Below are 24,421 nucleotides of genomic sequence, written 5' to 3'. Positions count from 1 at the left end.
AACAAATCAAGTTGATGCCTTGAAGAAGGGCTCAGGCCCGAAATGTTGGTTATATAGCTTCACCACTCATGGACGCTGCGAAGCCTGCTGAGTTCCTCCAGCATTCTTGTGTTTTTACGACAATCACAGCATCTGCAAACTTTCACATTTCATTTTCTAACAACAGGTTGCTAATTTCTTGGTTCTTCTGTGGCTTCTGGCGAGGATATATTTCAATAGTCTTACGTGGCCCGGTCTGTTGACATCTGACAGTTACAGAGGATTATGTATTATGTGCAAGCGGCAAATTTTGGTATTAATAGGGCATCAGTGTTTGGTGCCGACATGTGGGGCAGTGGACCACTTCATGTGCTGTGCAAATCATGTTAATATTTATTTTCTTGCATCGCAACGTGGAGAATGATACTTAGAGTCATGGTGACAAATATTGCTTTGTAATTAAGTGGATTTGTTTTAAAGTATTCCTTTTTTTTCTTTAATTGATCCCTGGGTCGAGTATACACTTCAAAATCAAACCTGAAACTGCCTCAAAAATTGCATATTTAGATCATTGGGAATTGCAGGCCCCATTATGTTAGTGGTTTTGTATTCTCCAACTATACTGATGACAACTTTGACAGCTTCCATTACAAATGTCGACATAGGAATATATAATTGTAATGTGGGTTGGTGAATGTAGCATAATATGTTTTAAAACTGACAATCTGATATTTGTCAGTAATGTTAAAAAAAATAACTCAGTATATCTTTCCTGACTGTCTTTTAATATTATTTAATTTTATGTGTACACATTAAAAGTTATGTCAGAATTAAAAACAAAGTATGTTGAATATGAGAGACCTTTTCAAATTTAGTTCTTAAGAACTCTTAGAAAATCTTCAAGGTCTCAACATTATGAACTGGTCATAGAACCACTGAACATTACAGCACAAAAACAGGCCCTTTCGGCCTTCTAGTCTGTGCCAGACCATTTTTCTGCCTCGTTCCACTGACCTGCACCCAGTCCATAGCCTGCCATAGTCCTCCCATCCATGTACTTGTTCAAATTCTTCTTAAATGTAAAAATTAAGCCCACATTCACCACTTTATTCTACACTCCCATTATGAAGAAGTTGCCCCTAAGCATTACCCCTTTCACCCTTAACCCATGTCCTCTGGTTTGTATCTCACCTACCCTCTGTAGAAAAAAACCTATCTTCATTTACTCTGTCTATCTCCTCATAATTTTAAATACCTCAATCAAATCTCCTCTCATTCTTCTATGCTTCAGGGAGTAAAGTCCTAATCTGTTTAACCCTTTCCTTTAATTTAGTACTTGAAGTCTGGGCGATGCCCTAGTAAATCTTCTCTGCACTCTTTCTGTCTTGTATCTTTCCTGTAATGAGGTGACCAAAATTGAATACAATGCTCCAAATTTTGCATCATCAATGTCTTACACAACTTTACCATAACTTCCCATCTCTTGTACTCAATACTTTGATTTATAAATGCTCTCTTTACAACCCTATCCACCTGGGACACCACTTTCAGGGAATTATGTATCAGTATTCCCAGATCCCTCTGTTCAAACCACACTTCTTAGGGCCCTACCATTTCCCATGTATGTCCTTTCTTTCTTAGTCCTTCCAAAATGCAACACCTCATAATTTTCTGCATTAAACTCCATCTGCTATTTTCATCCTATTTTTACAGCTGGTCCAAATCCCTCTGTAAGGTTTGAAAATGTTCTTTGCTGTTCACAACACCTTTAATCTTAGTGTCAACTACAAACTTCCTGATCCAATTTACCAAATAATCATCCAGATCATTGATATAGATGACAAACTATAATGGTCCCAGCACTGATCCTTGAGGCACATCTCTTGTCACAGGCCTCCAGTCTGAGAAGCAATCATCTACCACTGCTCTCTGGCTTCTCCCATCCAGCTGTTGTCAAATCCAATTTACTACTTCACCATGAATACCAAGCGTCTGAACTTCCTGACTAACCTCCCATGTGGGACCTTGTCAAAGGCCTTACTTAAATTCATGAGAACAACATCCACAGACTTTCCTTTATCAAGTTTCCTGGTAACCTCTTCAAAAAACTCTATAAGACTGGTTATACATGACCTACCACTCACAAAGCCATATTGACCATCCCTAATCAGTCATTGCCTATCCAAATGAGTGTATATCCAATATCTTAGAACACCTTCTAAAAACTTACATACTCATGATGTCAGGCTCACTGACCTATAATTTCAAGGATTACTTTTGGAGCCTTTTTAAAACAACTGAACAACGTGAGCTACCTTCAATCCTCCGGCACCTCACCCGTGGCTAACGACATCTTAAATAAAATGTAAGAGTAGCATTGGACGTCAGGGATGAGTTAGACTGAAAGGACCTTTGTTTGAGCTGTGCAACTTGATGAGAGTTTGTACTCATTCTTGAAAGTACACATGCACTCAAATCCTTCTTGCTAGCTGTAGCTACACAGGTATATAAAATTCCCCCCCAAAAAAACAAATACAAATGAAATTGTCACATGTGAGAAAAAAAGATAAACATAGAAAGGATAATAGTTGCAGTTGTAGGAAAAGATGGTGTTTTAATAGTTCAGACAGATTTATGGTCCTTGTGTATTGCTATGTTGAGTGTAGTATGGGAAGGTTCAAGACCCTGATAGTTTTGTTTGATTTTTTTAAAAATTGTATTTGAACCTTGAGGTGCCCAATTTCAGGCTTGTGTACCTTCTACCTCATGCTGCAACCCTTGGACGTTCATGTGGGCTTGGATAGGAGAACAGGAGAGATCACAAGACATAGGAGCAGAGAAATAGGCTGTTCCACCCATCATATCTGCCCCACCATTTAATCAAGAGCTGATCCATTTTCCCACTCAGCCCCACTGCCAGGCTAATCAAGAACCTATCCATTTCTACCTTAAATGCACCCAATGATTTGGCCTGTAGCAACAAATTACACAGATTCTTCACCCTCTGGCTGAAGAAATGTCTCAGCATCTCTGTTCTGAGCGGACACCCTTCAATCCTGAAGTTGTGCCCTCTTGCCCTAGACTCTCCCACTATGGGAAACAACCTACGTCCCCACCTTCCAGCATTCAAAATGCTTTATTGAGAATCCCCCCTCCCCCCTCATTCTTGTACATTGCAATGTGCAGAGGCCAAGAGCTGACAAGTGTCCCTCTAATGATAACCCTCTCATTCCCAGAATCATCCCTGTGAACATCCTCTGAATCCTCTCCAATATCAGCACATCCTTTCTTAAACAAGAAGTCCAAAACTGCTCACAATACTCCGAGTGAAGTCTCACCAATGCCTTATAAAGCCTCAACATCATATGCCTGCTCTTAAGTTCTCTTCCTCTTGAAATGAATGCCAGCATTGCATTTTACCTTCTTTACCACCGATTCAACATGCAAGTCTACTTTCAGGCTATCCTGGATGAGGATGCACAGGTCCCTTTGCATCTGGGTATTTTCAATATTCTCCCCATTGAAACAATAGTCTGCCCATTTATTTTTTTTTACCCAAGTGCATGACCGTGCACATTCCAACATTGCATTTCATTTGCCACTTCTCTACCCATTCTCCACATCTGTCTCAATCCTTCTGTAGCCTCTCTGTTTCCTCAACCCTTCCTGCTCCATTCATATCATCTGTAAGCTTAGCCACAACGCCATTCATCCTATAATCCAAACCATGAATATACTGCATAGAAAGAAGTGGCCCCAACACCAACCCATGTTAAACTCCACTAACAACAGGCAGCCATTCAAAATCTGATCCTTGTATTCTTACTCTCTGCTTCCTGCCAATCAGCCAGTGCTCTAACCACACTGTTATATGTCCTATTGTACCACATGCTCTTATCTTGTTAGATATCCTTATGTATGGTACCATGTCAAAGACCTTCTGAAAATCCAAGGACACAACATCCACTGCACCTCCTTTATCTCGCCTACTTGTCACTTCAAAGAATTCCAATAGGTGTATCAAGCAAGATTTTCCCTTTAGGAAACCATGCTGGCTTTGCCCTATCTTGTCATGTAACCTCATCCTTGACAAGCTACTTGAACATCTATCCAACCACTGACATCAGGGGAATGAGCCAATCATTTCCTTTCTGCAGCCCCCCTCCATTCTTGAATAGTGGGGTGACATTAGCGATTTTTCAGTCCTCTGGTACCATACCAGAATCTATTAATACCTGAACGATCATTACTAATGCCTCCACAATCTCTACTGGTACTTATTTCAGAACCTGAGGGTGTAATCCATCCAGTCTCGGAGACTTATCCACTTTAGACCAATCAGCTTTCTGAGCACATTTTCTCTTGAAATAGTATCTGCACTCACTTCCTGATACCCTTCAACATCTGGCACACTGCTAATCTCTTCCACAGTGAGATTATTATTTGCTAGAGTGAAATACAAAAGTCTACAGATGCTGAGATTGTAGTAAAAACACAGCAATGTTGGAGGAACTCAGCCAGTGGTGTTCATAGGAGGTAAAGATACATTACCAATGTTTCGGGCCTGAGCCCTTCTTCAAGGAATAAGCATAAGATAGCCTACTTTTTCCTCCTGAGATTTTCAGGTATCTTCTGCAAGTTTATAAAACTTCCCAATCCTCGACCTTCCGGAGACATGACTGATTGCACTCAGAGGCAAGAGAGGAGTACAAGCACGCTTTTAATAGCTTAAAATCAATGGCCGATAGACACAATAGTCCTCAGGTGAATCTGAGGTAAGGTTGGAAACGCCACCTATATTGGGGGAGGTGAGGAGGCAAGGGAGGAGCCAGCCATCTGAACAACACACACAGACAGTGAATTCCAGTTCACTGCATTCACTTCTTCCATCAGAATAGTCCCTGTTGCTTCCCAGACTGATGTCAACTCTCTCATCTTGATCCGAAGGAGGACTAAGTGACGTTGATCTTGAAATGCAGCAAGATGACTGCCATGCTTCTCGCAAGGCTTTACTTTCAGTGGTGGGTCTCGCAGCAAGATGCTGGCAGCGAGCAGCATGGAGAGGCTGAGGCTGGCACTTCAGGACTCGGGCATGGGTTGAATGATGATTTGGGGGTTGCACATGTGGTTGCCCTCTTTGGGTTCCTTTTAGCCCTGTAGACTTTCAGCTAGTGCCCTAGCTTACTGCATCCTGAGCACATGGAGTCTTTTGCGGGCATCGGGCGTGGGGGTGCTGTGCCTGTCCATAGAAGTAGCAACCCTAGTCGCATGTGGCCGCTGCAGTCGGCGCTGGGGCTGCAGGGGTCGCCGGCGCCACAATGACCTAGTCCTCTGAACAGACCCACTATCTCCTGTGAGGTCATCAGCTCCCAGTTGGGCCTGTTCGAGCACTTTCGACAGCTCCAGGGTGCTGGCCAAGTCTTTCTTCCCCAACTCCAGCAGCCGCTTCCTCATATACCTCGACCTCATTCCTGACACGAGGGTGTCCAAGATTTATTCTTCCTCTCTCACCTGAGCTGTGGCTGCTTTGTAGTGGCATTTTCTAGTCAGGGCTCACAGTTCAAGGAAGTAATCGTTGAGCAACTCACCCAGAAACTGTTGACGTTGAGAGAGAGCTGGTACCTCACCAACATGTCATTCTAGGGCCTCATGTTGTGGGCCTTCAAGCCTTCTACAGCTGACTCATAAGTACCACAGTCCCTGATGACAGCAAACCCCTTGGGGCTGACTCGAGAGAGAAGCGCAGATCTCCAGAGACTACTGGAGTAGAAGACGTCTTGGTGGCTGTCAGGTAGGACTGAAAGCACTCCAGCCAGAAGGCGAATTCCTCAGGGGACAGAGCATGCCTGGCTTCAAAGTTAAGCTATTAAAATTGTAACGCGACCGATTGCTCTCATAGACAAGTGAGGAGTACAAACACGCTTTTAATAGCTTAGAATCAATGGCCGGTAGATTCAACAGTCCTTGGGTGAATCTGAGGTAAGGCGGGAAAACCAGGGTTTATATTGGGGTAGGTGAGGGTGGAGCCAAGGGAGGAGCCAGTCATCTGAACAATACACAAACAGTAAATTCCAGTTCACTGCACTTCCCACCTTCCCTGATCAATTCACATGGTCTCTCTCCTGTTCTATCCATAACCAATTATCACCTTTTCCCTGTTGGTCTGTGCTCCTCCCCCTACCCTTTTTATTCAGGCACCTTCCTGAGTTTGGTCTTCCCTTGAAGAAAAGCTCAGTCCCAGCTGTGAGACCTGCTGAGTTTCTGTGGTTTTACTATAATTGCAGCGACTGCAGACTTTTGTTTCACCCCACTGGAGTTGGTCAGCCACCTTTCCAATTGGCTAAGCAGTTCTTTTTGTGGATCGCACTTATCAATTCCAATAAGTAAAGAAGAGATTAGAAAGAGCCTATAATGACCACCGACTTCACTAAATTTACCACGGCACTGCACTTTTACAAAAGTCCATCAGAGCAATTAAATATTAGCAGCTTGGAATGTCAGATCATTTCATGATTACTGAGTTAGCAAGTGAGCAGTTAAAGAACAACCACAACTTTTAACCAATCTAACATGTATGATGCGCATTAACAAGATCCCTTTATTTATCTATGTTTCTATGTATTCATTTTTTACAAGAATAAACAGCATATACAGAAAATTTGTCGAGTAAACAACATAAATGTAAAAAAATTAAAGAACAAAATTGTCAGACTTTGAGCACATCTTGTAATTTTATCCCAAAATGCCCTCACCTCTTTAGCCCTGTCTATAAACCAAAATTGTATATTTAAAAGTGTGATTCCTTCCTGGAGTTATACAGTGAGCTGCTGGAAGTCGGGTTTTATATTTAAAGAGAAAAGGCAAAAAATGAGTAAAGGAAACAGACCTTAGTCTAACTAAGGTTCTGTAAATAATTTAGAAAAGGTCTCCACACCATTTGAAACGTTTTGTTAGTATTATTAACTGTGTAGCAAATATTTTCTGGATTTAAACGAGATATAATATCTCTCAACCATTGACTGTGGGCAGCATCCCTCCATCTTATTAATACCGCCAAAAGAGAGGCGAATGACAGGGGGCTATATTTGATTGGAGTGAAATGAATGTCATCCTCTCCAGTGTTACCAAAAGGGCAACCAAAGGGTTGGGTTTGAAATTTAAATTGAGGGTGAGGGACAAGGTTTGGAAAATATCCCTCCAATATTTTTTAAGGCGAGGACACATCCACGACGTGAATAAGGGAAGCCTCATCTCTCCTACATTTGTCACAACAGGAATCCACATTTAATTAAATCCGAGATCATTTGACTTTGGACATATGAGCCCTCTGCACAACTTTAAATTGCAGAAGACAGTGATGGGCACAGAGGGAAGAAGAATGAACCCAACTTAAAAATTGAATCCCAAACCTCATCTGACAGTGAAAGGTTTGTTCTGTTCCCAGGCAGTTTTGATTTTATCAAGAGAGGCACATCTTAAACCTGCTAATTTATCATGGATAACAGATATTAAACCTTTGTAAACTAAAAAAAAACACATCAACAGTTATTCATACCAGGTATCCCAGGGAAGTTTGAGAATTGAGAGAGGAGAACCTGCCTGATTTTCAGATGAATATTTGGTAGGTTGAATTCTTTCAGAAATTTGTTCAAATGATGCAAAACTATTATCGATAAAAAGATTTTTAAAATGCTTAAAGATTTATTCTATACCAATCTTGAAATGCAGAATCATGTAAAGAAGGTTGGAAGAGATGATTGGATAGAATAGGACTTGAAAGAAAAAAAACCCATGACAACCAAAATGCTTTCTGAACTGAGCCCATACCCTCACAGTCTGCCTGATAACTGGATTATCAATTGATTTATTTAAGGAAAGAGGACATGTGGATCCAAGATGTGCTGGAATGTTAAGGTTTTTAACAGAATTCAACTCCATAACTACCCATAATGGACAGTCAACTCCTCTATGAAAGTATAACAAAAGCGTAAGGTTGCGTGTATTGGCTGCCCAGTAGAAAATCAGAAATTAGGCAGTGTCATGTCTCTATCCCTTTTAAAGGGTGCTTGGCCTTCCATATATCGGACAATATAACAGAATCTGATGAGTCAAAAAAGATTTAGGAATGAAAGTCGGTATAGTCTGAAAAAAATATAAACAATTTAGGCCACATATTCATTTTGATAGAGTTAATTCGGCCCACCAGGGATGTAGACGTGGTAACCTCTGCATTAAGCACTGTTTTAAATGTTTTAACATAATGAGAATATTTTCTTTGAAGAGATTCATGTTTTCTTGTGACTATAAAATACCAAGGTAAGTACATTGATTTGCACAATCATAAAGGGAAAGTTAGTATACACTGATGTAAATTTATTAACAGGATAAAATTCACTTTTATGTAAATTTAGTTTGTATCCTCAGAACTGATTGAAATGGGTGAGTAATGACATTGTGGGGGAGGGGGAGAGAGGTTTCAGGGTGATATGAAAAGCAATAGATCATCTGCATAAAGGGAAAATTTATGTTTTACTCCTTTCCTCCAAATCTCTGAGATATCCTTGCAACTTCGGAACACGATTACTAATGGCTCTATGGCCAGATCAAAAAGTAATGGGCTTAAAGGGCACCCTTGACAGGTTCCCTGTTGGGGATTGGTAGGTTGTGACTGTTGAAAGTTGGTGAGGATTGAAGCAGTAGGGCACAAGTACAGTAATTTTATCCATGTAATAAAACTTGGTCCAAAATTAAATGCTTCTAAAATCGCAAAAAAAATACATCCACTCCACACGATCAACCGTTTTCTCCGCATCTAGAGAAAGAACACAGAAGGAGAAGGGGACATTTTTGCATTCAGTACGGACATGTGAAAGAGTTAAATTTTTTTGATCTAGGGTTAGAGAATTTTTACAAAATGTTTTTAAAATTAAATTTTCTTTGGACCCATTAATTTTTTTAAATTAGTGATACAAGTACAGTTTGAAATTAGATCTGGATAAATTTCAAGTGGCTTTTTTTTAGATTAGCATTATCAGTTGCAAGGAATTGTATTGCAGTTACCTAGAAAAATCAAATAGAACTTAATTTACAAAGATGGCATTCAGAATTGAGATTTTGTATTCCTTTGGTAAAAAGGTAACATATAATTTGAGAGAGAAATATTTTTTTAGGAAGGTTTGGAGCCCTTATTTGGAATTTATGGATTTAAAACTTTTAAAGATCTGGACCTGTATGTGGCAGGATATCCCCATCACACGATGATTAGTTACTCTGTTATTTTTGGTTATTTCTCCTCAACTTTTCTATTTTTTTCCTTTTTAGTGGTTAGTGGGGTTTTAGAGGTTAAGGGTAGGGATGTTGGGAGGGGGGGCGTTGATTAGTATAAGGGGTTGGGGAGCTGTTTTTTCCTCTCTATTATATAAACCATGTTTGTTTTAAAGATATATTTTGTTTAATTATTTTATATGATCATGGTTGTTAAACTTTAAATAAAATAGACAGAAACAAGTTTAAAGAAGTTTTGAAGTCAGCTGCTAGTGCCTGTCTGAATTGGTCCAGAGGCTCAGAAATAGCTTCCATTATTAGGCAAGTTGCCATTTCTTCTTTATTCCCAGATTTACCGGTTCTTGTAGCCATTTTGAGGCAAACACAGATAAAAGAAGAGCAAGATGCAAAATCTGTAACATTTTTGTGGTGAACTAAATAGGTGAAGGAATGGAAAAAAAATAGAAAGTAGGGAGGAGCTCGTGATCCTTGCTTCTACACCATATTGTTGCCAACCAGGTCTAAGATTTCTGTATTGTCGTAAAATACACAAAATAATCAACTTTTGCCTGCTGAAAGACAAACAAAGAGACACCATTAGCCCAGCACACCCAACAGTAAGAAAAAGAGAAGCCCCTTTACAGAGACTGAGTGTCTGTGGTTTCCCCTTCTGCTCTTCCATATCCTTTGCACAAGCACGACACCCTGTCAGCTCCATTGATGAACCTGAGCTCCTGGTTCCGAACTTCTGATACGATTTGGAAGCCCTCCGCACCCAAGCCCCTTTGTGAACACCTATCGAAATCAGCATCTTCACAAATCTGGTCCCGATACCCTGGTTCCCATGAACCACTCTCCAGCCGCCCGCACCCGGTGTGGGTCCTTCACCCTCTAAGCCCCTCGCTGGTCTGCTGCCTTGTCACCTTTCCTGTAGGGTGATCTCCCAGACTTTTCAGTGGGGTTTATTCTCCCCCTTTGGTGCCCTCCACTGGTCCACTCCGGAGCCCACAACCCCTCGTTACCCATTGTCTAGCATGGGGTCCGCCATCTTGGGCACAAGCCTCTAGTTTAAAAGATACTAACTGCACACAGCAAAAAAAAAAAAAAAAAAAAAAAAAAAAATTGTTTTGGCATTTGCAAAGGATTTCTCTAAAACTAAAGTACAATGAGGCAGTGAAATGGGGCAGGGGATCTTAAGAGATTTTTTTTTTTTAAAGCATTTTTTCCCAATTAGCATCCAGAAAATGCGTATCCATGTACTAATTGATCTGAAATTATGTTTCTTAAATTTTGATTGAGGAAGGGCATGAGGGATTGCTGGTTTGAAGCCTGGAAATAATTTATTCAATACTCTTTTTTTTTTTAGTCAGCGAAATCTGGCAGAGATTACAGAACTGATCCATACGGCTTTTCTAGTGCATCGTGGAATAGTAAATATTATGGAGCTGACATCATCACATGGCTCATTGAAGGATATGCAGTTTGGCAACAAGATGGCTGTTCTGAGTGGAGACTTCCTTCTAGCTAATGCCTCTACAGGTCTAGCTCAATTACAGAACACAAAGGTAGGGAGTTTCTTTGCCATGCTTATTCCAAGAAGAGCTAGAAAAAAAATATTATAAAGCTTTGATTCAAAGAGGTGTGACGGGTATCTTGCAGAGAGGTGGGGCATTGTTTTGAATTGTTTTTGGTATGATAGGTGAGCTTTGTAGCTTTAGTTGTGTATAACCCATTAGTATACCAGCTCTTCTTTCCATTGTTGTTTACAGGTACTAGTCTTTAATGATAGATGCATTTGTAATGCCCCATGGGGAACGAGGGAGCAGAGATCCAGTGCTCCTGTGGGGTACAGCCGCCAGTCGACTGCCATCAGCTCCGAATAGGCTTTGAACGACCCTTTGAGGGAGCCGGCGAGGGATTTATTTGAAATCCTGTGACCGTGGGTCTGCATCCAAGATGACGGTGCCTGTTCATCGGCAGCAGTCATGAGGGGCTTCAGAATCCGGGGAAGTGGAGGACTGGAGCAGGGTATCAGAGGATGGGGAGATCACGCACTATCTGAGAGGGAGAACCAGAAGAGACAAACTGCGGGGACAGTGACCACGGCGGCGGACCAGTGAGGCTCCTGCGGCTGAGGGACCAGCACAGGCAGCGGGCCGCGGGCGACTCAAGGCAAGGATCCAGTCCGTAGAAGCTGTGGACTGCTGGAGGGGTACTAGGTATTGGAAACGGGATGCAAGGAGGTGCTGAGGGCACTCAAGGGTTCCTGACTTTGTCAGAGGTTCGGAGCTGGAGCTTGGGTTGCCAATGGTTTGGATTGGACTCTGCATGGCTGCGGAAGCACTGGAGAGTGACTCTGGAGGGATTCTCTTTTGCTTCTCTCTCTCTGAATAGAAGTCTGATGATAAGAACTGTAACAGTAAGAGGCGCTCAGGCAATTTCTGCTGGTGGCGAATCTGCCTGCCTTGCAGGAGACAAAAAAAGAAATTTCATGTAATACACAGTTTTATTACAATCACAATAAAATGAATCTTGAATTAAATCCTCCAGCTGCATAGCTGGGATTCAGACAATTTTTCAGACCAAGGTTCATATCTCTGGACACTAATCCTGAAACTTAATGATCCTGCTGCAGTGATAGAGTGCTAATTATCCTCCTGACCACTAGAGGGAGTCAGAGATTAGTTTGTTTGCAGATCAGGGATTAAAGATGGATGCCTCCAAACAGTGTGTGCACTTTAGCTAATAAAATATAGTTGTTTTAAAACAACACAAGTTTCGTTATTACAATAAAAGAAACATCACATGGTACCAGGAGTGGAAGATGTACCAAGAGTGGTCGAAACACCAGGAGTGTACAGAGTGAGAAACAGTCATTATCAGCAGAGAAATAAAAAATGTGAAGGCTCCTGATGCTGTAAATTCGACTGAAAATGTCTGCAACGAGTGGAAGTTGTTCAAACAAAGATTCATGCTGTATTTGCAATCCTTTGGACTCGATAGCAAACCTGATGTACAGCTATTTATCATGGCAGGGCCTCCAGCACTAGAGATTTTCAACTCATTTGTTTTTGCTGAGGTGGCTGACCAGGGCAAATTCAAGGTTATGGAGATGTTAGATGAACACTTCATCAAAGAAAAATGAAACGTTCGAGAGGTATATGTTCACTCACGCATGCAGCTGCAGGGAGAAGGCTTTGCTATTTTATTAACAGACTTGAAATTAAAAGCAAGACCATGCAATTTTGGATTGCAGCAGGATTCAATGATCCGTGATCAAATTGTGGTCAAGATTATTGATAAGAAAGGAGGGAGTCATGTGATGGAGTAGTGGCCAGTTGGGAAAACTAGCCCTCTCCAGGAAAATAGGAAAAAAGTTAGGAAAAAGCAAAGCATTACAAAAATAAAATATAAGAAATAGAAGATAACGATACAGAGAAGAGAAAGAAGATGGCTCCCAAGAAGGAGAAAGTAAAAGCAACTGGAAAAAAGTAGAAAAGTCGCCGGAGAAGATAGAAGGCCTTACCTGCATGAAAGAACAGGACATTGTGGTGGCGAGGAGCACCCGACCCTCAAGGTCACTGCCTGCCCTGCGGCGTCGCAACCCACCAGCCAGTGCACTACAAAAATGGCTCTCGGAGCCAAACAAAAGTGCGCAACTGCGCAATCAAAGGAAAATGAGGACACCGGCACGAGGGGGCCTCAGCAGAGGAGTGGGCTGTCACAGATCGAGCAGCTGAGGGACGCCCGACACTAGGGCTCCCGGCTGGAAGATATGGAAGACAGCAGAAGAGGGTGCGACGAAACCGACGAAGGGAAGATGGACAAGAAGACCAATGTCAGGAAGCACAACAGATGAGCAGCCCAGGAGGGGAGGAACAGCAAGAAGAGGCCCAGCAAGAAAAGGCCTGACAAAGAGATACAAGCAGCTCATCAGGAAAAACAGAAGAGACACAGACACAAAGAAGAGAAGAAGAGGACACAAACACAGATACAGACACAGAAGAAGACCAAGATCTTCACAGAGAAATAGAAGGTAAAACTGATGGACAAAGGGAAATAAAAGGTAAAACTGATGAACATAATATAGATAAAATCTTTTTTGAAGAACAAATGAGATTACTAAAAAAATGGTTAGCATTAGAGTTTAATGCAATTAAAAGGAAAATGAAAAGAACAGAAGATAAAATGCAAAGGTTAGAACTGGTAATGACAGAAATAGGGAAAAGAGTAGAGAATGTGGAAGAGCGGGAAACAGCTGTAGAAATGGAAGTAAATTGGAAGAAAGTGACAAAAAAAATTAAAGAGACACAAGAGTTGTTATCTCAGAAAATTGATATGTTGGAAAATTATAGTAGGCGAAACAACATAAAAATAGTGGGCCTGAAGGAGGGTGAAGAAGGCACAGACATGAAGGAATTTATAAAAGGATGGATCCCGAAGGTCCTGGGAACGACAGAAATGCAGGAAGAAATGGCAATAGAAAGGAAACACAGAGCATTAGCTCTGAAACCACAGACACATCAAAAACCAAGATCCATCTTAGTAAAATTTTTGAGATACACAAGAGAAAATATACTGGAAAAGGCAAGGAATAAAGTTAGAGAAGATAATAAACCATTGGAATACAAGGGTCAAAAAATATTCTTTTACCCAGACATAAGTTTTGAACTCTTAAAGAGGAGGAAGGAGTTTAATACAGCAAAATCGATTTTATGGAAAAAAGGTTACAAATTTATATTAAGACATCCAACCGTGCTTAAAATATTTATACCCGGGGAGCAAAACGGACTGTTCTCGGATCCAGAGAAAGCACAAGAATTTGCATAACATTTGCAGGACAGGAGAAGAGATGAAGACATGTAACAAGAATGAAGAATGGTGATAAAGTATATAAAAAGATGTAAAAACAATGTACATGTAAAGAACTAAAGAGGGAAAAGAGAAGGGAAGGAAGGGAATAAGGGGGGAAAAAAGAAGAGAGAGAGCTTTGTTATATGTGTTTTTTTTTTAAATTTTCTGGAGAGGGCTGGGTAGAGGGGGAATAACAGTCACTGCAAAATCAGTTGACGCTGCGAACAAGATCCCAACCCAAATGAAAAGGGGAATTGTGCTTGCCTGGCAAGGGATATGGGGCAACTCAGAGAGGGGGGGAATCTTTTGGGGTTAAGGTATGAGTGGATGTGGGAACTGTGGGGGTACTTTATCTCTTAAATGTGTTGTCGTTCATTAAGTGCAATAAGAGAAAACTAAGAGATGAAAATGGGGAAAAGAGGGATGGAGGTGGCGAAGAGGTGGAAAAGAGGTGTATGCAAGATATAAGATGGCCATGTTGAACTATATGACTATAAACATTAATGGAATACATAACCAAATTAAAAGGAAGAGCCTCTAAATTTATTGAAGAAGGAAAAAATAGACATAGCATTAACTGAAGCGGAACATAACAAACTAAAGAGAGACTGGATAGGACACGTAATGGCAGCATCCTATAATTCAAAAGCTAGAGGTGTAGCCATACTAGTTGACAAAAATGTACCAATCAAACTAGAGGAGGAAATAATAGATCCGGCAGGGAGGTATGCAATGATAAAGTGTCAGATATACTCAGAATTTTGGAATTTGCTCAATATATATGCACCTAACAAGGAAGATCAAAAGTTTATGCAGGATATTTTTTTGAAGATTGAAGAGACACAAGCAAATATTATTGATAGGAGGGGTTTTAGGAACATAGGAAGTAGGAAAAGGAGTAGGCCAATAATGGCCCATCGAGCCTGCTCCGCCATTCATTAAGATCATGGCTAATCTAATTTATGACCTAACTCCACCTACCTGCCTTCTCCCCATATCCTTTAATTAACCTTAATTTGGACCCAATGTTGGATAAAACTGGACAATAGACAAACAAAAAGAATAAAGTAGTCAAATTTATGCTTAAATCAATGCAGGAATTGAAAGTTATGGATATATGGAGGAGGCAACACCCAAGAGAGAAGTAATTTTCATATTATTCGAGTAGGCTCAAAATTTACTCAAGGATTGATGTTTTTGTTGTTAGTCCATATTCAAGGGAGAGTCAGAAAAACTGAGTATAAAGCTAGACTACTATCAGATCATTCACCCCTATAATTAGCAATAGAACTGGAGGACGTACCACCAAGAACATATAGATGGAGGTTAAACCCAATGGTACTTAAAAGGCAGGAATTTAGGGAGTTTATTGAATGCCAAATTAAAACATATTTTAAAATAAACACAGGATCAATGAAAGACAAATTTATATTATGGGATGCAATGAAAGCCTTCATTAGAGGGCAGATAATAAGTTAAGTGACTAAGATGACAAAGAATTACGATCGGGAAATAGAGCAGTTGGAAAGGGAGATAGGAAATACATGAAAGGAATTAGTAAAAAGGGATGATATAACAAAAAATAAAGAATTGGCGTACAAAAAAATTAAATACGAAACTTTACAAACGTATAAGGTGGAGAAGAACATAATGAAAACAAAGCCAAAGTATTACAAACTACGAGAAAAAACACTTAAAATATTAGCCTGGCAACTTAAAACAGAACAAGCTAAAAGAACGATACTGGCATCAAGGAAAAAGGACAAACAAATTACATATAATCCAACAGACATTAATGAAAATTTTAAGGAATTTTATGAACAATTATATCAAACTGAGAACGAGGGGAAAGATTATAAAATAGAGGAATTTTTAGCTAAAATTGAATTGCCGAAATTGCAAGAAGAGGAACAAAACAAACAAATAAAACCATTTGAAAAAGAGGAAATACAGGCTATATTAAAAAAGCTGCCGAACAATAAAACACCAGGAGCGGATGGATTTCCAATAGAATTCTATAAAACATTTAATTAATTCCTCCTCTCCTGGAAGTAATGAACCAGATAGAAGAAACACAAAACTTGCCAGATTCATGTAAGACAGCAATAATTACAGTAATACCATAGATGGGGAAGGATCCATTAACACCAGCATCATATAGATCAATATCTCTACTTAACTCAGACTATAAGATAATAGTGAAATTATTAGCAAACAGATTAGCCAATTGTGTACCTAACATAGTAAAACAAGATCAAACTGGATTTATTAAGAAAAGACGAACAGCAGACAATGTGTGTAAACTTATTAATCTAATCCACTCAGTTCAAGGAAACAAGAAAGTGGCTGTTGCTCTCGACGCAGAAAAAGCCTTTGACAGAGTAGAGTGGAATTACTTATTTAAAGTATTACAGAAGTTCAATCTACCAGAAAAATATATAAATTGGATTAAAGCATTGTATAATGAATCACTGGCGAATTTAACAGTAAATGGATATGTATCGAGTCACTTTAAATTAAGTAGGTCAACTAGACAGGGATGTCCACTATCTCCCTCATTGTTCGCCTTAGCAATGGAACCTTTGGCGGAACTGATAAGAATAGAAAATAAAATAAAAGGGATAAAAATAAAGGAGAAGGAGTATAAAATCAACTTATTTGCAGGTGACATCATAGTATACCTAACAGAACCAGAAATATCAATTAAAGAACTACATAAGAAATTGAAGGAGTACGGAGAAATATCGGGGTACAAGATCAATGCAAATAAAAGTGAAGTGATGCCAATGAGTAATGCGGATTATACAGAATTTTAAAAAGAATCGCCATTTAAATGGAAAGAACAAGCAATCTGATACCTAGGGATCGGTTTAGATAATAACTTAAGCCACTTGTACAAACTAAATTATCAGCCACTAATAAAGAAATTGTAGGAAGACTTAGAACATTGGAAAGAATTACCGCTAATGTTGATAGGGAGGGTAAACTGCATTAAAATGAATGTGTTCCCAAGGATACAATACTTATTTCAAACTTTACCGATTCCTTTAACAGAAAAATTCTTTAATGAACTAAAGAGAATAATAAGTCAATTCTTGTGGAAAGGGAGGAATCCAAGGGTAGTGTTAGATAATTTAGCAGAGAGGTATAATCAAGGTGGTTTGCAGTTACCAAATTTTAGAAATTATTATAGAGCCGCACAATTGAGGTATTTATCAGATTTTTACCAGACTGGACTAAGATAGAACTAGATAAAATAGGGGAAAAAGTACCGGAACATACTTTATAAGTGGGATGAAAAGCTGGTGCAATTTAAAAGCTCACCAGTACTGCATCATTTACTTAATACATGGAAGAAGATCCACTTAGAAAGGAAAAAAACAAATTATCAAATACCAAAATTACTATTAACGCAAAATCCACTAATCCCTTTTACAATAGACAACCTTTCCTTTAGAGAATGGGAGAGAAAAGGAATCAAAAGAATAGAAAATTGGTTTTTGGGAAATAATTTATTAACATTTGAACAATTGAAGAACAAATATGGAATAACTCATGGTACAATGTTTGCATATTGTCAATTGTAAGCTTATTTAAAGGATAAATTGGGAAACAGCTTGAGATTACCTGAAGGAAGCAGCTTTGAATGCGTGATCACAGACACAATGATAATTAAAAGATTTATAACCAACATGTACATTAAGCTGCAAGATAAGGAAAATGAAATAAACTATGAATCTAAGCAGAAGTGGGAAAGGAATCTAAAACTGAAGTATGGGAAAAATGAAGTATGGGAAAAGTTATGTTCTAGAACTATGAAGAATACAATAAACACAAGGTTATGCATGATACAGTATAATTGGTTACTGTTAGGTCTGCTTTGTTCATGAATGAGTGAGACAAACACCAGACTGAGTCGAAATCAGGGTTCTTTGTTCTTTATTACCGGATTGTAACACTTGCGACTAACGATGTTAGCCGGAGAATGCATTCTGCCGTTATCAGCAAAATGGTGATTTTTTATACCCTTGGATACATGCTTAGAACATCATCATATCATTACTTGTCCAATGACTAAAACTGTTGCTATCCTTTCCCTGCTAGCTTCCTGCCTCTCAATCCATCAATGTCTCTCTTATCTTGTAAGTACAAGGATGCATTCTGTTACTCCTTAGTACTGGGTGACTCCTTCTCCGGTCCCATCTCATGATGTTTTACCTAACAGGAGTACAAGGACACCTCCCCTTCTTGTTACTGCCCTGTACAGGGTAACTCCCTACACATTCCCATCTCATGATGTTTTACCTTACAATCCCTCCTTTGTCCTCTTTAGAGGACAATCTCGCCCTGACTATGCTACCACCGCGTTACATTAGTTCGCCTATTATTGCCAAGCTCTATACGGGTTCTGTTCACAGGGCAGTTCGGCTGGTGGGCGAGGGCTCCCCCAACCCTCCTTTGCGTACACCCCCCATCCGTCACCCCGATCCCATTGCCCGTTTACAAGTTTCATCCCATTTGCCCCCAAGCAAAAAACTAGCTAACCCCCCGTTCATTAGTAAATTCCCAAGTTAACATATGGTCTACAATCTAATTCATAATACTTGTTCTACAATCTGATTAATAATGTTTGTGTTACAATCAATGTTATAATATTTGTTCTACAATCAAGGTTATAATATTTAGGTTACAAGCAAGGTTAAAATTATATGTGTAACAATCTAATTCACAATCCCTCCTTCCCATCACATTCCCCTTCAGACTCCAGATCGATCTCAGCAACTTTCTCCGCCTCCTGTAATGTGAGATAGTCTTGCTCCACAGCCTGCACAGCTTGATATTTCGGAGGCAGTTCATCACGGTCAGCAAAGGCTTTCTCTATGGTCCTCGTGACCAGCGTTCGAATGCATGGAATACAACAACAGCCACAAGTGATAAAAATTGATACAGAAATGAACAAACCCAGCAAAAGTTGTCCTAACAATGTGCTCCATCTCCCAAACACTCCCTGTAACCAGGATAAAACAGGATTGGAGACTCCAGACTGGGCTTTTAATTCTTTCGCCAATGCCCTAAGTTTCGTTAACCCCTTAGTGAGTGATCCATCTGGCCCTGTGTTATTAGAGATAGAAGTGCAGCATAGATCTCCAAACATAGCACACACTCCACCTTTCTCTGCCAGGACCATATCAATCGCTATCCTATTCTGAAGTGTCATAAGGGAAGTTTCTGACAGTTGTTGATGTATTGCCTCAACAACGTCCCTGGTCAAATTTGCAAGGCGCTGGACATTTTAGTGAATAAGGTTGATCCTATTAACATTTTTATTTACAGTGATGGGAAAAATTGCACTAAAAACAGGAAAGCTTTCAAACCCAGCTGCAATCTCATCGGCTAATTTAAATTCGTCCGGAATATTCCGGGCTTGGCCAATGGCATCAATCCATACCCCATCAGGGTTCCTTCCTCCCGGCCCCAAGAGTCCAACACTCCTCCTTTTCCTCCACAGCCAACTCTCTGTGTGGCGCAATTCTAGGGAATCCTCGTCTCCCTCCTGCCTTTTGACAATCAGCACTGGCGCATTAAGGGTTACTAGAGCACACCGACCATCCCAGTTAGCAGGGAGCCAGTTGTACAGCACTCTTCCTCCACAAAACTCATCTGTGTAGTCATTCAATCTGCTACAAGTCTCCTTAGTTTCAGATTCATTTTTTTTGTTATGGGACCTCAAAATCATCCCCTGTATATGTTCATGATAACCAGTAACCTGTTTGGCTGCCCTGTCAGGCACCCATGTGGCGTTTTCCCTGCTAATAGTAGGTCGTCTACATACTGAATCAGTGTAACATCTTCCGGGAGCTTTAATTTCATTAGGATTTCGCTAAGGGCCTGATTGAACAGTCCTGGACTGTCCTTATAACCCTGAGGTAATCTAGTGTATGTGTACCGATGTGCTTGGTAAGTGAAAGTTAACCAGTCTTGCCATTCCTCAGCTAAATTCAAGCAGAAGAATGCGTTTGCCAGATCAATGACAGTATAGTATTCGTGCTCCGGACTCAGAGCCCTAAGTGCTACATATGGGTCTGGGACTGGTCTCCCGATGGTCTTGGTAGCCAAGTTAATCATCCTCCAGTCTTTTCTACCCTGTTTGGGAACAGGCATGATGGGCGTGTTCCACATACTGTCAGGTGCCGCCCTTAAAACCCCTGACTTCATTAACCCTTCTATCGTTCCTTTAATACCCTCCTCCTGACTGGGCGACAAGCGGTATTGTTTTCTCCATATTGGTTTCTGCCCGGGGTTGGCCAATTCTAGAAATACCTCTCCTTTTATTACTCCCACATCATAGGGCCCCGTTGTCCATATATGTGGACTCAGATTAGAAAGATATTTGTCTGAGTCTCTGTGATCAATATTTTCTCCTTCTATGGCTCGGTCTCTTTCTACTTTCTCATTCACTACCTGGTCCCATGCTTCAATATTCAGTCTGACAAATTTTCCTCCCTCCGAGGTGGAATATCCCGGGATTTCTGTCTGCCTGTATTCACACCCTATCGCTTCCTTTACCATCGGACCCAGCTGTCGAGCGTGATGATCTTTGGCAATACCCAAGGTCACATGAGGCACACTTTCTACTCCTAAGCAGAACCACTCCATTTGTTCTTCTGTCATGACAACCATAGCAGCTATTCCCTCCTTACCTACAAAGATAAATGGACAATGTATCGTTTCTGTCTTCCCTTCTTTTAGAGAGTCCCACCTCTCCTCATATTCCTGGTCCGGGTGGATGGTGTAGTTTAATGTAACATGCATAGGATCTAGTGGATAATGGTAATCCCCATACCGTGGAATACTGGCCCTCCACTCAAAAAACTGTTTAATCAGCCCTGGGCCTGGTTCATCATACAGTAGCCGACTCCAGAAAATACTAACCTCCACAGAGTCTTCTGAAGCGTTAGATGGGGTCATTACTATAAACTGTCCTCCCCTTCTTATTGTATCCCCTGGGTATGTTAACCGAAGGCCCTTCTCAGAACATTGTATGGTTATTCCTAGTTTGGTAAGAATGTCCCTTGCTAATAAATTAATGGGGCAACTTGGCACAACCAGGACAGGCGTTTTAACCCTTTGTCGTCCAAATGTCATGTCGATGTTATCTGTATAGGGCTGTGTTTCCCTTATCCCGGAGAATCCTATTGTAGATAATGTTTTGCCCGAAAATGTGCTCCCTGGGGGTTTTTTAATCACTGTCGTAACTGCTGCCCCTGTGTCAACCATAAATTCAATTTTTTCTCCATTTACCGTCCCCCAAATTTTTGGTGGCTCCCAGGGAGGCGTGATTTTTGATTCTCCAGGGCACCTTCAATAATCAAATTCAGCACTTTCCTCAATATAGTCATTACACTGAGGTGCCTGGACTTGTTGATCACTCTGCCACCCCCCGATTCTCTGGGGCCCATCAATGTGTCCACCCCTACCCCTTGCTTGTCCTCTTAAGTTTCCTCCTCTTCCCCGATAGCCTCTAATAGAGGGTAATCTTTTTCCCCTTGCTCTCCCAGCCTCCGGACAGTTCCGCTGGTAGTGTCCAGGATTTTGGCAGTACCAGCATACTGCATGTTCCCCTCTATACATTGTACCTAGCTGTCTTTCCCAACCATTTCTTACTTGGGGTCCCGGATTTATCACTGGCCCCATGACCTGTGGGACTATCTGTTGGGCCGCTAATTTAACCCCTGTATGTTCTATGGCTCTCACCAATTTATCGGTTGTTTTGTCCACCTCCTTCTGGGACGCACTTTCTGACTTAGCATGCTCTGATTGACGATGTCGTTTGATTGCATGTGTCAGGTGTCTTTTCCACAAATCCTCTGACATTGTCTCTAATCCCACAATGTCCCTTAATTTTGCTTGAACCGTAGCAGGTAGTCCGTTTATTATCCCATTACGAAAGTGAGCCTTTCCTAAGGGGCTGTGGTCGGGTCTTTCTCCAGTCCCTGTTTCCCATAAGTCCCATGCTCGAGTGAAATACTCGTGTGCAGTCTCTCCTTCCTTTAGTTGAAGGGTTACCAAGGCATCCAAACTATAGGGTGTAGGAAATGTTTCTCTAAGTGCTTCCCAAAATTTATTCCGAAGTGGGTTAAATTCTATTTCATCCCCCAATTTACTGCTTCTTACAATTTTCTCTATTTGCTTCAGGGCCCCTTCTGCCTTTAATTTTATCATGATAGTTCTGACATCTGCGAGTGCTAATTGTTCTTGGCAGGTTTCTCGCTCAAAACAAGAAATCCATGGACTAGCCCCATTACTCAACGGAGGTAGTTTTTTCATTAAACTCTCTAAGTCCATTCGTGACCAGGGTACATATTTTTGAGTTCCCCGTCCCGTGATCAGTAATGGGCATTGATATCTCAATTTTGGGGATTTCTGCTCCTTCTTTACTCTTGGCATGCATTTATTTATCCCACCTTGTTCTGACTCTTCTTCGTCACTGTCACTGTCCCTATCAGCTTCCAATGTCTCAGGGTCAAAGGTATATTGGTCACGTTCATCTCTAAGATAATCTTTTCGGCCATAGTTTAGTTGTTTCACATCTTTCTCTTTTGTTCTAACTATGTCCAGGTAGGCATGTCTATTTTTCTCCCTCCCGAGTCTTTTCCTTTTACTTTCCTCCCATGGTGGATCGTATCTCGTTTCCTCATCTGTACTACACTTTTCGTCCTTTACTCCTATTACCATTCCTTCAGCTTTAATTTCTCCTGACAGTGTTGTAGTTATCTTTTCCACTTCCTTAAATACACCTACCATTAATTCTTTTTGATCCTCACTGATCTGCCCCAGCACATTAATATCTCTGTTTAAGTTTTTAATGTTATCCTGAACCTTTTTCATGTTCCATTTCTGTATCTCTAACTCCTTTTCTATTTTCTTGGACTCCAGAGGGGTCTCTACATCTATTACTCCCCCTTCTATTTTTATTAAAGGGGCCTGTACCTCGTCTGATGTGTCCCTATTCCCGTGGTTCTTGTCACACCCCAGTGTCTCAATATCTGGATATAAGGGACGTGACTCCAGTATCCCATCTGGGGTGCCAGAGAGAGAGAGAGAGAGAGAGAGAGAGAGAGAGAGAGCATAGCGAGAGAAAGAGATAGAGAGGCAGATACACAGAGCACAAGAGTTAGAGAGAGAAAATGCCTTGCACTGGCCCCACTGGGAGAAAAGTCTTCAGATTAACACTTTCGTTTCAAAGGTTTTAAAAGGTTCTCATCCTGTGATCACTGGTCTGGATCAGATTGGGTCTCCCACCACTGGGAACTATCACTCCTTCCTTCCCTCCCACCTCGAGTGAGCTACACGTCAGCCCACAATGTCTGCCCTGATCCCGCAATGGTGGGGGTGCGGGAAAAAGGGAGGGAGAGAGGATAAAACAGGATCCCATTTGATGCGGAGCTGGAATTGTGGGCACAAAATTAAAACCAAATTGTATTTCTCTGCCCTGCCCAACCTGGGGATTTCAGGGCAGCACCGCCACAGATTGGGATTGGGAGGGGGAGTGGGTGAGAGAGGAGGGGGGGGAGAAGAGAGAGAGGGGGAGAGAAGAGAGAGGGGGGAGGGTGAAAGGAGGGAGGGAGAGAGCAAACCCGGACACTTCGTGGCTGGAAACTGGAAACAGGCACTTTTCCTTTCCCTTCTGTGTTTTGTTTCTTCCAGCTTATCTAAGACACTACGTTTTAAAATTTTTTTTTTCTCTCACCTGTCAGGAACATCTCAGTGCCCCCGGGTAACCAACCCCTCTTCCTCCAGCGGTCTACACATTTTCGGAGCATTTTTTGTTTTTCCAATGCCGCATTACTGGTATTTCGCTCCTCTAATTCCTGATTAATTTCCTTAATAACTTGGTCAAAAGTCTTAGCAGGCAACTGTACAGCCATAGCTGCGGGACCGCTTTCTAATGCCTGTTTTAATTTAGGTTTTTGTCTGTTTAGGGGATCTATGTCAACGAAAATTGCTTTTAAAAATGTCTCCTTGCAAGCTGGATGACTAATATCTTTTAAAAGAACAGTCTCTAAGTCTTGTCCTCCAATTGACTTCAGACTGTCCTGTATACTCTGATTGCTCGTTTTCCACTCTCTGTTTTCCCAAAGGGGTCTGAAAGTTAAATTACAACTAGAAAACCAAATATTTGGGCTATACTTTTGTCCTGTTTCCCTGTACCAATCTATGAATTTACGTAACTTTATCTCCTTGGTGATGTTGGGAATACCCTCATTTAACTTATCAAAAGTATTTCGAATAAACTGGGTGTCTCTTAGGAGTTTGTCAACTT

General features: G+C 40.9%; 1 protein-coding gene across 10 annotated transcripts in view; it reads left to right on the top strand.

Annotated features, from left to right (window-relative positions):
- pdss2 (prenyl (decaprenyl) diphosphate synthase, subunit 2) overlaps window positions 1-24,421 on the top strand; it is a 243,407-nt gene that overhangs the window by 79,407 nt on the left and 139,579 nt on the right. For 9 of the 10 annotated variants that reach the window (XM_069887508.1, XM_069887514.1, XM_069887512.1 and 6 more), the window contains one exon: window positions 10,610-10,808. In XM_069887508.1, the coding sequence (XP_069743609.1) occupies window positions 10,610-10,808 (199 nt within the window). Of the gene's footprint in view, window positions 1-10,609; window positions 10,809-11,012; window positions 11,847-24,421 lie in introns of those variants that run through there. The other variant, XM_069887515.1, reaches the window with a different exon arrangement.

This window comes from Narcine bancroftii, chromosome 6, assembly GCF_036971445.1.
Source record: "Narcine bancroftii isolate sNarBan1 chromosome 6, sNarBan1.hap1, whole genome shotgun sequence".
NCBI classification, from domain to species: domain Eukaryota; kingdom Metazoa; phylum Chordata; class Chondrichthyes; order Torpediniformes; family Narcinidae; genus Narcine; species Narcine bancroftii.
This window is presented reverse-complemented; position numbering and strand designations above follow the sequence as displayed.